Raw genomic sequence first — 15125 nt, 5'->3', positions numbered from 1 at the left:
AGGTTTTGTATTAGAATTTGTTAAATTAATGTAATACTATAATTTACTTTTATTTGTATAAAAGGTGTCAATATACTTAGTCTGTAAAAGTAAAAAAAGCTCAAGTGTTTTTTATCTTCTGACTCTCGGAGTTGCCTGCGCGATAAAGGTTGAGTAATGCTACTGATCTGGGCAAGAGGACGTGTTTTTACTAAATTAACGTGCGAAGTAATCTCATTCCTAATGCTGCTAAAAACCTCTCCGGACCTTGACTGCTGGTGTGCTGACGCCGGCAAGGTAAGTCAGGGTGTTGCTCACCGCTGCACTGGCGGGAATCACTGGAAAGGCAAGATGCAACCCAAACACCCGAGTTCTCTCGATTCTGGAATTGGCGTCTTTGAAACGCAGCGTTCCCCTTCTCGCTGAGGGAGCTCTGTCGGGTCCCAACGTGGGGAGCGTGCTAGCGGTTGGAGGCTCTACGCTTAGTTGTAGTGGAACTGCTCTCCCCAGCAAGGTGACTGGCTGGCCTCTTCCGAGGTCTCCGTCTTGTTGCATAGACTTCAAAAAGTCCTTTGTGGATGCGACACGGTACCATTATCAGAATGCTCAAGGATAAGAAAAGCACTTGAAAGCAGTCGGCAGTTTTTATACACCAAACTAATTACAGCATCCTTATCTCAAACAATCCAGCTATAAAGCGAACTTCCCAGGCAAGCCTACAATCAAGCAGCTTCAGGAAAAGCTGCAGTGCTCCTTTTCAGCAAATCTTGTACAACCCTTCCTTTGCTTTCTACACATGTTGGGCAAAACAAATATTAAAAAAAAGTAAAATCTATGACACGAGTAGTACCAAGAGTGCTACAGACTTCCGTGAAGTTCACTAGAAATGCAGACGCTGGTGTCTTACAGCTGTAGAGTATCATTTTCCCCCGAGATCACCTTTCGTTCTTGTAGTTTTCAGAAGATAATCCTGCGTTGGCTTGGTTGTTTCCCATGATTTACCTAAAACTACAAACTTACGCATTTAAGTGGGTGTTTTAGGCCTTTGTACTCAAACTTTCACTAATATTACACAAACTGATCTAACTACCTAGGCATAAACTAGCTCTATGAATTCCAGTTGTTTAAAAGTTTGATGTGCACCAAATTAATTTCCTATGAATTCAAAGCAGGGTTCAGCTGGGCCTCTTTATATTCGGAGTAGACGTGACTAAAACCCTCTTTATATTCAGAGTAGACCTGACTAAAACCTAAACTTTGTTACTGCTTCAGAGATCTGTCTTCATCTCTGGCCGGTCTAATCAGTCGCACGTGAAATTGTAAAGATAAGTGCTGCGGCTGTATGTGAAACTAGGGCATTGACTTAACGAGGAAGTTTGTGAAACCTGAAAGGGACTCCCAACCTCAGTGTCTGCAGTTCAGACTACAAACAGTACGTTAACTTTCCTAAAATATGGGTGCTGTAGAAACAAGCTCCTTGGAGATAGGATGGAAGTTTGGTAGTATCAAAACTAGGACAGTGAAACCACAGTTAACCGCAGATGTTCCGTATGCCCATCTCTCCATCCTTTTGGGTAGGTTTTCCTTGTAGGATCATGCCCACTGCTGGCTGTTGTAGTTCCCGTGCTTTGGAACAGAGATTGTGCTGTGCTCTTTCTGTCCTGTCTTACACCGGTGCATGAAGCACGATGACATGACACAGGAGGTGATGCTTTTCATTCTAGCCTTTTTTCCTAGACTGAAAATATTATGTTCTCTGGATGGCTGGTGAGGTCTATTTTCACTATCTACTACTGCTAATTTGCAACCACCAGCTGATGGCGGGGGGTGGTTTATGCTTTAGACTTAAGATCCAGACTCCATTTTAAGTAGCAGAACAGCAGCCTGCTCCGCTTTTCAAGTTATCCTCTCATTGTGGCAACTTCAAAGCCAGAAGAACCTCAGCATGGCTGACACCACCCTCAGTTGCGGTGCTGAAGGTACCAGAACATCTGTGCGTGGCTCTGGGAGGAGAAAGGCAGAAAGCGTTCGCACCGGCTGTTCTCGCTGCACGGTGCTTCAGCAAAGGAGCCGCGTGCTGTATTTGAAGTTGATGTACGACTGCCTTCCGTGAGAACCCTGCTGGAGGGCAGTGTGGGTTACAGCCTCGAGCAGCTCAGGGGCTATGAAAACGAAGCAGCTTTGCACAAGACCACTGTACGGACTTGGAAATTTTTGTCTTATAGAACGATTGCATTTTTTTACCCTTACCTGCAGTGTGCATCAAAGCAGGGAGCAGAACCAAGCACAGTGTAAAGTATTCAAAGCATGAGTCATGACTCAGTGTATGGTCACTGGAGATGGGTGAAAGAGAAAGGAGGAGCTTATCCTTGAGCCCGGCAGTTAGGACAGCCCCCGGGTCCCACCATCAGGCAAGTGCTGATACCTGCTGGCTGTGAGAGAAATGTGAGGCGTGATCCTGTTAGTCCTGCTCCCCCGTGTGACTGTCAGCCAGAAGGGCTCCACGTCAAGCGCTTGAGCTAAAGCGGTGGGTTTCAGGCGTGAACAGTAGATCATCAGGTGTGTGGAAGCTGTTTGATATTGCAATGCCTTTTAAGTGACAGAAGTGTTGTCTTTACAACCTATTCTGGGCTCGTCTAAACTTCACAGAAGTAGTCTGCGCCATCACCTTGGTGTTATTTTGGATCTAACCCTGTAGGCCTACCTTAAGGATTATGCCTACAAGACAGCACTGCACTCGTTAACCTCGGTCTAAATGCTAGTGAAACTATTTTCAGTGCAATAATCAGTTACCTTCAACAACTGCACCTCTTCCAGAGCTGCAGTTTGCGCTGGTAGAGTTTATTTCCACCTGGCTGTGCATTCAGTCTGAGCAGTTGGCTTTTATGATTCTGAACAAAACCTCCCAAAGTGAGAGAAGCAAAGCAAGCGAGGGGCACGCTCTCCCACACTTGTGCCCAGAAGGGATAAATACTGGCCTCATAAGGCACTCGTGTACGTTTAAAAAGAGGGCAACTCCTACACTGATAATCAGTACCTTTAAACAGAGGATAGAGATCCTCTTTCTTCCAAAGCATGGAACGGACTTGCAAACACACGTGACTGCCTAACGCAATCGTCAAACGACCATCCGTGTGACCTACTGCTGTTTCCGGCTCAAATAGCTGGTTCTTTCTGTGTCTGCCCAGACGGGATGCAGCATCCCTGACAAATAACTGCCTGGTTGGCTTTGCCTTTTTTCTTGCTAGAAATTTACTGTCCCCTAACTTACAACTGATAGGTGCTAGGATGTAACTGTTTCTCCTTGAAGCAACTCCCTGTACCATGCAGAGTATTAGGGTTAGAGTAACACATGCTAAATTAAGCAGATTGTACAGATGAAATAGGAAAAGGAAAAAGGGTTGTTATTTAGGTGCAAAAAGACAAGGCTATCACAAACTTATACTGACAGAACCATGAAGGTACGTTTGTCCATAGATGTGAGAAGTGGTTCTTTCTTTCATATAGACATCTGCTATTTTTGACCGAGTTCTTCAATAATCATGAAGGTTTTAAGCTCTGCAACCACTCGGCTACATCAGGCTATTGTATAATCTCTCTAGATATTACTGGTCCGCAAACACCCATCTTCTTGAGTGTTAGGGGCTGCACAAGGCACCTTGGATGTGTGAGTTCAGCTACCATTACCTGTGCTTCAGAATTTGGCACTTCCAGCTCTGTGAGGGGGTTCTGTGCATTGCAAACTACTCCAACTATTAGGAGAAGAGAACGACTTTGGTGCATGGGCTCCCTAGGCCCTGTAGGAAGACAGGGAAGTACTGTACGGTGAATGAACAGCACTGGCCACCTCAGCAGCGACCTCTACACTGAGGGAGCACAACCTACCCTGCCATAGCATCAGCTTCAGGCTCTGAAAGGTCTCTCTAGCTGCATCGATCCTACAAGATTTTTAGCAAATGCTAGAGAAGCAGCTTCTGGGGCTTCTACCAGCTTGGTTCTCTGACCCTACTTCCCCTTCAGAGCTGTGGACGCAGGTTTTGAGGTTGAGGGTTTTTCCTGAGAAGCTAAATGCAGGCTCAACAATGTTGAGGGTTTCACATTCATAAAAACATGCAACCAACAAGAACATACCTTCTGCAAACAGGCTTCCTGCACCCCTTCATCTTCCCTAGTGCCTCCTTGATTATCGCCTTGGTGGGTGATCTAAAGAATATGAAGCTCAGCTGGTTAAAGCAAGGGCTTGTGTCTTTGGCTGCAGAGAGTAGAGTCTTTCAAGTTGAGGTAGAAGATGAAGTTTTACGTAACAGTGGAACTAATTAGCAGTTTTCCACCACAGAACGGGGGTGCTTTCATCACCGCTTTCCTCTCACGCTAGCTCTCACGCTCATCCTGTTATGTGGTAATACAATTCAAGTAATTAATCTTTGTGACCTTTTAATACAAGGCTAATTTTCTGCCATTCTTTTGATTTCAATCAAATCACCACGTACTCACGCTGTGTATGCCCCTCTTTGGCTGTAGCAGGCTATTAACTTTGCTCAAGCCAAACGAAACTGCAAAGTTGGGTTCCTGCGCTACAAAAGTGCTTGGCCATGATGCAGCAATAACCTCTGCAGGAGTGCAAATGGTTTAAAGCAATGAGCAGCGCACATTTGGAGACGAAACAATTCTGCTGCTGCAGGTGTATTTTTTGAGTATAGGCACCTCGCTGCTCTCCAGGAAGCTGGCGTTCCCTTGGCGTCAGTCAGTTGGGTTTAAAGGGAACTAGTTGCCAGGCTGCTCTAGGCGCAGCCTGGAACAGGACTCCAGGTCACGGCAGCAGGCACGGCAACGTTACTGCAAGCATCGCTACCAGTAAGAGGTTGCAAATGCTTTTTACAGGCAAATCTGTGAGAAGCGCTGGTTTTTAACTGTGACTCTGACACCCCACAAACTGTCGTTGCTTCTTTCATCTTAAGGATTCCATGCTTTCTAAAGAAATGTAGAAGTAATATAAACACAACTTCTAGGAAACTGCCCTAATTGAAGCTTCAAGTAGACTTTAAGACTGGAGACTGCTAGAACACTGCAGTTAGTTATGCAACAAAGCTGACATCAAAACAGGCTGTTTGCCTGCTATCTGTGCTAGAAAACTCACACACAAGTCTTAGGAAGAGCCATCTGTATTGTGCTTACTGTGCAAATGAAGGAAGCAAAGCGGTGACAAGATACCACCCATGCCATCTCCTAGTAGATTCACCGCCCCGCTGAACACCTATTTCACAAACCAGAGAACAGTTCATAGGTCCCAGTTGTACAAACCAAAGAAATACAGAAAAGCCCATTTAAGGCACGCATTGAGGGAAGCGGACATGCCTAGGCACTCAGCTTTGTTAGCTCCAACATGCAGATTAGCTGAGCTGCTCAGACCAGAAGGTCCCTGTAATGCTTGCGTCCCACCTCCATCAGTGGCCAGGTGTCACCATGTGGCCATGTATGGGGGGAGCGCCTGAGCCCAAGGCAGGGTGGCTGCCTCCCACTGCCCCTCCAGCACTGCAGAGTTTAGGCAAGAGGAGCCCCATGGGCCTGCCTTTGGGCAGCAGGCATCCATAGGCACGCAGAAGCTGGCCGCACCAGAGACGCTAAAGCGTTCGTGAACATATTTCGCAGGTAATAAGAAAAAAAAACAGGCGTAGTCTTTCACGTGGTCTAGCAAAGCCTCCCCAGCGCAACTTTTACAGTTTGCAGTGAGGCATACAACACTAATACCATCATGGTAGCGCTCCACAATCCTTAAGGATATGCTGGCATAAGGGCATGTTTGGTTCTTCAGCAAGCAGTTACACACCAAAGGATGTTTTGCTTCCAATGGGTAAAGGGACCTCTTCATAAATTATTTTGAGATAAGGGAACTTCATAGGTAAAAACCAGTATTCCAAGTTGTAGAAGAGGTAAAACTGACTATTCAAGATGACACGATCAATTATTTTTAGAAGATCCACAAAAAACTCTCTGACCGTCCGATGAGGTTTGAATGGGGAGTAGAAGTCTCTTATAGCTGCTGCCAATGTCTTGTTTCCTAGAGGTCCAAAAATAGATGTTTCATTTCCCAAATAAATAGGTTCTCCACTGAATAAAATTATGCTGGTATAGTTTGTTTGTATCTTCTTAAACACGGCTCCTAAATCAGCTAGCTTCTGGTACGTTCTCAGTATAAATTTAGAGCATTCGTAAGAGTCAAACCACACTACTGAATGTTTGTCAGGACTTGCTTGAACTGTCCAGGTCTCGTAGTAAATGCCAGTCTCGTTGTCGTATTTTACCCATTTTGCCATTTCATTAAACATGGTTCCTGTAAAAGATTAAAATAAGTGTTACAGAGACAGGGTGACAGATACATGATTCAAAATATCTTCCATCTGTCTCAAGGTTCGCCTCCCTTTCCTGCAAAAGCTTACCTACAACATTACCTAGCCATACAAAGATACAAGGCTTTGGCTGGAGGGAGAAGTGATACCCTAACTGAATAAATTATATTTACACGTCAGTTATTTAAACTGTAATTCCTTTTTCAGCCCATTTCCTGCTACTACGCCAGAACATCCAAACATTAGAGAACTGTAACACTTCTCATTTCGTTTCATCCACGCAGACGAACAGGGCAGGGAGTACGCTCTACAAGAGATGCTGACAAAGCGCTCACCAGTGCAACAGGCGTTTCTGCACTTCTTCAAGTTTTAACTAAATTCAGTCGTTCAGGGCAGAAGTTTTCATGTCCCTCCATAAAAGAAGCCTGTGTAACCTTAGACTGAGACACCCTGATGTCTGACCAGCTCCTCAGCCAGCAAAGCTGAACTAAGCCAAATGATCTGAGTGGGATGTTAAGATCAGTAAACTTGAAGACCTTGTGAGGTTTGGGGTTTCTTTGGTTTTGTTTTGTTTTTTAATTTTTTTGTTTTGTTTTTTTTTTAGTTAGAATACATGTTGGGAGAGTTTTGATGATTTCACAGCTGGAGTGAGGAAGACCCCCTCTAACTCAGCTCATCTCTCCAGGAGCTCCTTACCTGTGATGCATCTGTCCCTCCCAAAATAGAGCTGAAGAACATGGCTGATCTTACTTCTTCTGTTTTTCCCCCATAGTCCAAGCACTGCATCTCCACCTACCCCCTCTGACCCTCTCTTTCCTCAGTCACAGCACAGGGTACAACCACCTATAACTCAGATCCATCTAGCACCTCACATTCACAGCACGGCCAAATTTTGCAGATTCTTCTTGTGCAATAAGTCAGAAAACACAGCTTGCAATAGTGACAGTGTTCCAAGCCATGATCTCTCTTTAGCTGCAAGTGTCACGGGTACAGTACCCATGCTTGGTAGCTGCTGAAAAATAGGCAAGACTGTTGCAAGCCATGAGGCTGGCAGCAGTTACCTCGCAGTTCAGGGGTGGCAGACAGCAGACAGAGCTGCACCACTAACGCCACCCTGCACGCAACAACCAGCCTCTCACATTAGCTCTGTATTCACTGCAATGTTGCGTTCATCAAGACCAACAAGGAGTGCTACGTGCCACGCGTCTCCCTCCAGAACAAGCTGCAAAGGTCCGATTGCTGGGTCTGCTCTTCGTCAGAGAGTAAACACATCTCATGCTCACCCTAAGGTGAGACATGTGTGCGAGCTACTACCTCAGAGTAACTACGGCTCTGCCCATTCTCCTACTAGGCTACCCTGCTATAACTGTTCTTCACTCCACACTTAGGAGCTTTGGGCCTTCACACTAAACATTAACAATCATTCTGTTCAGCAAAAGTGTTGGATACTTCCTTTTCTAATTGCCCATGACTTGGTTTAATAAAAGGGCAAGTCATTAAATCTGTATCAAGATCTGTACTTACTATATGCTGCAGATGGGCTTGAAGCTCCCTTTTATTTCTAATTCCTACCAGGTTAGTGTGTATTCTGCAAGGCATGTTATTGAAAAGGATTTGTCTCTCCTAACAAGACCAAGATGGACTTAATATGAAGTTCTGGCCTTAACATCTTAAATAACAAAAAATGTTACAGGTTAATGCATGGCTTTGTGGTAATCTGCTGGAAGATGCCTAGACAATTAACAACAAAAAAACAATATCAGACTTTGGATATTCCTGCCCTATTTCCACAAAAGAAACATACCCCTAAGTACCATTACGTGACTGATGGGCTTTAAAAGAAAATGAGATCACTTCAGCGTGGTCTCTGACACTGCTGACAAACAGCTCCACAGGATATCATGAGAGTGAGGGTCCAGCTCACCCGTAGATTAAAGAGAGGTTAAAAATCTCCCATGAGACACTATGCTTTTCGCCTGCTCTCTGAAGGGAGCAAGTTGAGCTCATGATGCTGTCCACCTGTGCTTGCAGCCATCCCCCCTCTTCCATGGTAACTTTCAGCTTCCCAGTCAAATTCAGCAATTCAAAACTCTCAGAGATGCTACCTTCCTAGAAGTTTCACTGGAACAGGAAGCGAGAGAGACAAGAAGGACCATAACAATGCCTCCACAAGGCACCAGCATAACCCCACCTTTCTTAGGCATCAAATAATCCACACAGGCAGGGAGCATTATGAGTTCCACAATCATATGAAAGTACTTAACTTGGTATTCACACAAAAGAATTGAACCATATCAGGCATGAAAGACTTCGGTCGTGAGCTACAAACTCACAGGAAAGCAGCTCCACTTATTTCATTGCATAAAGAACAGCCTAGAATTTCTTAGCAGCACTGGACAGATTATCTAGAGACTGAGCCCAGCAAAGCTGCTAAAGGTGGAAGCGGGTAAACATTAAACCCCCCATCAGACTGGCTGTAATCCAACCCTCCACTGCACCTTATACACTATGCTAACTTTGGAGAGTAAGTGCTTTTGGTCACACAAAATGCAACTCTCCAAGTCCTCAGGGGACTTTGTTTGTAAGTCACTCACCGTATTGCTACAGTAATCAGCCAGTGTTATTTAAATGACCTTTTTATTTTAGAATTTCAACATTCAGTATATGCCAGGAAGCTATTCTGGTGATCATCCACATATTTAGAGAAGTAAATCCTGGTTTTGTTCTATGACATATGACAGAGACCTATTACTGGGGACTTCTGCACAGTTGTTGTGACACATAAGGGGGAGACGGAAATAGAAATAAATATTTCTTGTATTTTTGAGACTATTTCTAAATATGTCTTATTTGTTCGCTCAGTAATGTACACATTTCCACCAGTTTTTCTATCTCAGCAGTCATCTGCCACCTCACAATAGAAGGCCTTGTTTCGGTGAAGCCATGTGAAAAGAGCCCTTAATGGTTCTGTATAAGCTGTTTTGCTATTTTTACACTCCAGAGACTCAAGTGTTTTTGTACAACACCAAGTGACTCTCATTTAACACCTCTTCAGTGTGTGCTGTTCAAAAGGCAGCAGCCTTATACCGCTTTCTGTATTAAAGTGCAGCCACAGTACTTCAGTTTGAGATTAGCATCAGTGACTAACATTGTGAATAACCTACAAAACATAAATTAAAAGATACTTCTTTATATGAAGACAAGGCTGACTATATTTTATATTAGCACCACCCAAAGCATCTGAAGTCTACCTGATATTGTGGTCACAAGAACTAAAGTTCCATTTTCCTTCCAGTGTGCATCATCTATTCCTTCATAAAAGCAGGCAGCTCCCTGGTTACACCAGAATGGAGCATCCATGCCAGGCCGGAGATGTGGAAACGTGCAGTTCCCAAGCTGGAAGAGCTCATACCACTCCATTGTGTAGTTTTTGCCTGTTAGAGAGCTCTTGAAACCCACAGCATCATGCATAATTTTCTGGAAGAGAAAAAAAAAAGTCCCAAAAGCCAAAATATTGACATAGAAGTGACTTCAGCTTGACCTGTACAGAAGATAAGATGCTTGGGAGCTCTTGTGTAACAGGGTGAGAAGAAGGGAAGGGGTTCCTACAACATCTTGGATTCAGTAGCGATGATGCATAACATACTAGATCGTACCACACACACTTTTATCAGAGTCTTGCTGTCTCAGTGCTTGCCTATCCATCCAGGGTAAATTCTGTTATTTGGAGGCAGATACTCAGTGGGAGCTCATCAACACTCAAGCTTACTTTTGAATCCTTAACCCCACAGGGGTATCAAAGAAATAAAGAGCAGAACTGAGTTACCAAAACCAGATGTTAGTACTGAAAGCCACAAAAGGAACGAGATATTTATTTTAAGAGCTGTATAGTTAATACATAAATTCAACCTTTACAACTAAGATAATGATATTTGAAGCTATTTCCATTTTTGACTCTGCGTGCTTGGTTTCAATGTTGCTATTTCATGTCCACTAGTATTTCTTTATTCATTAGAGATCGTGCTTTGGAGCTTAATTGTGCTATTGCTATAGCTATAAATATCACTAAAGCTGAGATTCTTTCATATTTGCATGACTCCATGAATCGAGACTTTCATTCAATACTGATCGTAACACCTAAGTATGAACCATAAAAGCAACCAATCACTCTGACCAGCTAGCTGTCCACTCCTGACAGATATCCATGTTCATGCAAATACATAGCTATTAACAACAGAAAAGTGAATACACTAAGCAAGCATTTCATCTGACATAAAGGGACAAAGAAACCTATTTTCTTGATGCAGTGCTAGCGCAGAAAAAAAAGACACCCAAAATGTAATGGTGTGTAAAAAACACTCTCAATATGCAGCTTTTTGGGGGAACACATTCAAACCCACCAGCAGCACTGCTCATGCTCTTTTCTTCAACTGAGCTAAATTCTGTAACTTTTGTTTGATACTTACTGCTCTTTGGGTACCTTCCCTATAGATAGCCTAGCTTGTGTGCTCCAATACTCTTCCACACAAGCATATCCCAACCTTACAGCTCCCGTTCTTGACACCAGCTGTTGAATTCAGCTGAATTTGCCACAATAACTTTGTTAAAAAAAAACATCACCTTACCAAATGTCCTAGGAGGTCCCCATATTTGAATTCCCATACTGGAGCCTGTAATCGATACACTTCAATGACATCCTCCTCTTTCATAACTGGAATGGCAGAGCCAGTGGGACAGAAGGTGTAACGAGCTTGGCAGTAAGGATCGGTTTTTGGACGGTAATCAAAGCGCCTGTGTTGAGAAAGAGAAGCACGCAGAACGATAAGCACAGCTTCACGCCTCGAGTAACTGTCTCATGGCTTCCTAAGGGCCTGAGTGGGAAGCTCAAGTGTGCAGCCACCCCCAGAGACAGACTCTGTGATCCAGATGCTGCAACACTCAGAGTACAAGTTCGTAAGGCTGCCAAGGCGTACGACAGTAGAAACAGGACTTAAGACTTGCGAGTGTAAAGCATGTTGTACACCATGCTGACAGCCAAAGAGTGGACATGATGCAGATTACAAAGAGTGACTTATACTCCTATATTCCTGTTACTAGAACAGATTGGTGTACACAGCTTGCCCGGAGCACAGCCTGAGAGCCTGACACACTCAGTTGCCCAGGGCCACTGAATGGCACAAATACCCCAGCCATGAGATGACTCAAGGACACAGGACTTCCTGAGCTGTAGTAAGGTCAGTAGCCCTGCTAAGACTTCCTGATTTTGAGGTCTGTGAACTTCTTCTCCAAGCTTGCTCAGTACTTCAGCAAATCTGCCTTTTCTTTTTTTTTTGGGGGGGGGGGGGGGCACAGGGGAGAAATTAAAAAGAGCGAGCATGGCTGGAAAAAGAACTCACAGCTGGAAAACAAAGATTTACGCCAGCCACACTTCTAAGTCCTGTTTTTAAATTGCACACCTTAAATTTTCAATTACTCCTCCCACTGCACCTTGCATGTGACAAGATGGTAACAAGCACATTAAGAAGCATTAAAATACCACATTTCTGTGTGTCTCACACCCACAGGCTTATACTCCAATTTCGAGCACCCCAAGACCCAGCCTTGCACATACTGAACTTGCTGGAAAACCCGAACGACTCGTGACTGCAAGCGACTCGTGACTGCAAGATCGTCACTTTCAGGCATCACCTGATACAAATTGAACTGCTAGGAATTACTCAACAGGCTTTTAAAACTTTAGGTGTGCATTAGGTAGCAGTTAAACTATAATGCCTCCCTTTGCAAACAGCAAGCCCCCACAAAATACACATGCAAGTGTAGCCCTTCTCCTGAAGAGGCTCATTTCCTCAGCAGAACCAAAGCCGTAGCTACTTGTTTCAGTAAAACGTGATAAGATGCGCTCTTCTGCTTTCCTCAACAGCACCAGGCCTCCTTCTGGAGCTAAGACAGCTCCGGAGGAGCGAATGGAATTTTATCCTGTTTCATTTGTCATCAGCAGAAATATGAAGTAAAGTTAGATTTAAAAAATAAAATAAATGGTAGGCCGACTTCCTCATCACAACTTTTTGCTAAAATAGGAATTAAAGGAGCGTCTTTAAAGCAAACCACTCCCAGGGGCAGCAATCCTGCTTCTGATTGAGCCAGCACAGCTCTGAGCCAGGAACGGGACACCCGTCAGGCTTGGGAGCTAAATACACCAAACACCGTATAAATTACAAATACCCACGTGATTAAAAGGGGAAGCTATTCATGGCCTTTTAGTCTAAAAATGAAATAAACAAAGGGAACGCTGAGGGCCCTTGGAGGAGGAGGAGGCTAGGCGGAGGTTAAGCGGAGTTAGGCGCCGTCAGCCGGGGCGGGCGGCAGTGGCGGCGGCCGCGGGTCCAGCCTCTCCCCGGCACCGGCCGCCGGGCCCCCCCCCACACTCACCTGTACGGCACCGGCCACCGCCGCTGCGGGGAGCGGAGCGCCCCCGAGACACACGGCCCCCAAGCCGCCGCGCACAGCAGCAGCAGCGTGAGCGGCCGGCAGCGGCGGGCGGCGCCCATGGCGGCGCGGCCTGCGGGGCTGCGAGCCGGGCCCCGGCGCTGGAGCCGGGCGGGGAGAAGCGGCGGCGGGGCGGAGGGAGGCTGGGCGGGAAGGAGTCCGCCCTCACGCCCGCCCATGGCGGCCGGCGGGGTTCGTGGAGGGCCTGAGGGGCGGGAGGCGGGAAGGAGGGCAGGCGACACGGCGTTAGCTGCAGGGCCCTAGCCACCTGCAGGCGTTTTTTTTCCCTCTGGAAGAAAAATAACTACCTACTAAACGATCCCTTAAAAACGTCCCTTGGCTCAACTACGATTTCATTTTTCTGGAGACCCAGACATCTATGCGTTCTTGTAATTTAGCTAAAGTCTTTTTTAAACAGCCTGGTATGTTGTTTCAAGCATCGCTCTGCAGCCTATTTGAAACACCCCTCAAACACCCGTCCTTACAACTAGAACGCCACTGGGAGGGATGACCCCTGGGTCTGGACCCAGCATGCTAAGGTGAGGCCTCACTCACCACATGGCAGAAGGGCTTTCGCTGTGACTAACCACGGAGCCCTGAGCCCATCTGGCTGCTCAGAAGTTTCATCTGAAGCCTTTCAGGGCTTCAAGCTAAGCTGGTATACTCACCACCCATTTCAGAACACTTATTCTGGCAGTAACAATTGACACTACAGGGATTATGTAGCAGTTAATTCTGTCATTTTTATGACAACAGTGAGAACTGTCTTTAAGATGAACTCTGGCTAAGAGAAACAGTGAGGACAGGTTTGCCAGCAGCATCTCTGCAGTAGAACCAGTTTTTTCCAGCTCTGTAGAATTCAAAACCAGCTATGCTGGCGTCAGAGTCCAGGAGGCTGTTTGGTAGTTGGCATCAGCAGTGAAAGCACTGGTGTGTGCTATTCACTGGGTAAATAATAACCATGCTGTGGACTTTTGACTATCAGGAGTTAGAGAAATACCCTTGCTCATTGCATATGAGCCCCTAAATAACAATCAGTTCTCTAGTCAGCACTATGCTAGGCTATATTCCAGCAAAAGTGGAGGAGGAAAGCCGTGCATCCTACATAAAAATGCAGGATAGGCTGCTGAATATCAGTTTCGGTAACGCTGGAGGTACTACAGGTGTTCAGAAAACCGTAAGATGGCACAGCCATTAAAATCTTTAATTTCAGCAACATTTCTGTATCTCACTTCATTGCTGCCTGATTCTACACTGCTTACCTTTAAAATCCAGGCCATTCAGCACTACACATTAATTTCATGCATGTATACATAACCTATACATGCCTATATTTCCATATTTTGTTTTAATCTCATGCATGTTATTTGCATCTGCTTTAAAGTAAAGCTTTGTTTTTGTTCTTTATAAAATAAAGTATGCTATTACTCGTACGTGTTTCCTACCTTGAGTGTTGTAAAAGATGCCAGCTCTTTCATCTGCTTAAAAAGGAATGTGTTTGTGTGGAATATAGTCGTAATTCCTACTCTTAGAGATTTTTATGGGTAACTCTGGAAATGCCTTATGAAATAAGGGAAGCATATTTTATTGCTTCTATGAAACCGGGATGCAGGGAAGTGAAATGACATAATGAAGGTGCCATAACTGCTCGTTAGCCAAACTAGAAACACAGTATGAACTGGTTCTTAGTCTTGGCTCAGCATATGTTTGCAGTTTGGACTATTAACTCTCCATTCGGCACTGCTGTGGTTGCTGAAGGTGTTGGGTCAAATGACTCAGATGGCAAAGCTTTTTTTTTTTTTCATTCTAGTAGCATATTTTTATCTCACTTTGTTGCATCCCATAGGAAACTTCTGCAGCACAGTATTGTTTTTTCTTCTCATACAACCTAAGTTATGTCGTGAACAATATTTTAACATAGGCAATAAATGACTAATGAATTTGTGACTAAATATGCTTGAGCTAAAAAGCTCGTGTCAGCAATTTCTGAGTAAACAGCTGTCTCGTTTATTATGCAGAAACATGTCAACGTGCCCTTTATAAATCCACAGAGCTCATCTGCTCCTTGATCCACTAGCAGGCTAAGAGCAAAGATTGAAACTGACTACAAAGATCAACTTCTGGAATTGACAGGATTCCTGATTTTTTCTTATTTCCCAGAGTGTTTTCTTTTGATTAGTGAACACCAAACATTTTCCTGAAACAACAAAGACGACTCTTGGTGATTTCCCATTATAAAACAGTACCCTCTCCATCTCTGCCCTTGAAAGCAACAGGATGGAAGGAGCAGAGGAGAAAGGGGAAAAACAAACC

The 15125-nt window shown here is 44.7% G+C and overlaps 1 protein-coding gene across 1 annotated transcript; it reads right to left on the bottom strand.

The window, feature by feature from the left end:
• Window positions 1–5123: 5123 nt before the first annotated feature.
• On the bottom strand, window positions 5124–12998 carry CLN5 (CLN5 lysosomal BMP synthase). Its single transcript, XM_075088790.1, has 4 exons — window positions 12756–12998; window positions 10952–11117; window positions 9578–9803; window positions 5124–6310 (listed from the first exon to the last, which is right to left on the bottom strand). The coding sequence occupies exons 1-4, from the start codon at window positions 12989–12991 to the stop codon at window positions 5799–5801; spliced, it is 1140 nt and encodes a 379-aa protein (XP_074944891.1). The 5' UTR covers window positions 12992–12998; the 3' UTR covers window positions 5124–5798.
• Between the last annotated feature and the right edge of the window lie 2127 nt (window positions 12999–15125).

This window comes from Phalacrocorax aristotelis, chromosome 1 (assembly GCF_949628215.1).
Source record: "Phalacrocorax aristotelis chromosome 1, bGulAri2.1, whole genome shotgun sequence".
In the NCBI taxonomy this organism is placed as follows: domain Eukaryota; kingdom Metazoa; phylum Chordata; class Aves; order Suliformes; family Phalacrocoracidae; genus Phalacrocorax; species Phalacrocorax aristotelis.
The sequence above is the reverse complement of the archived record's forward strand: the minus strand, read 5'-3'. Positions and strand labels throughout refer to the sequence as shown.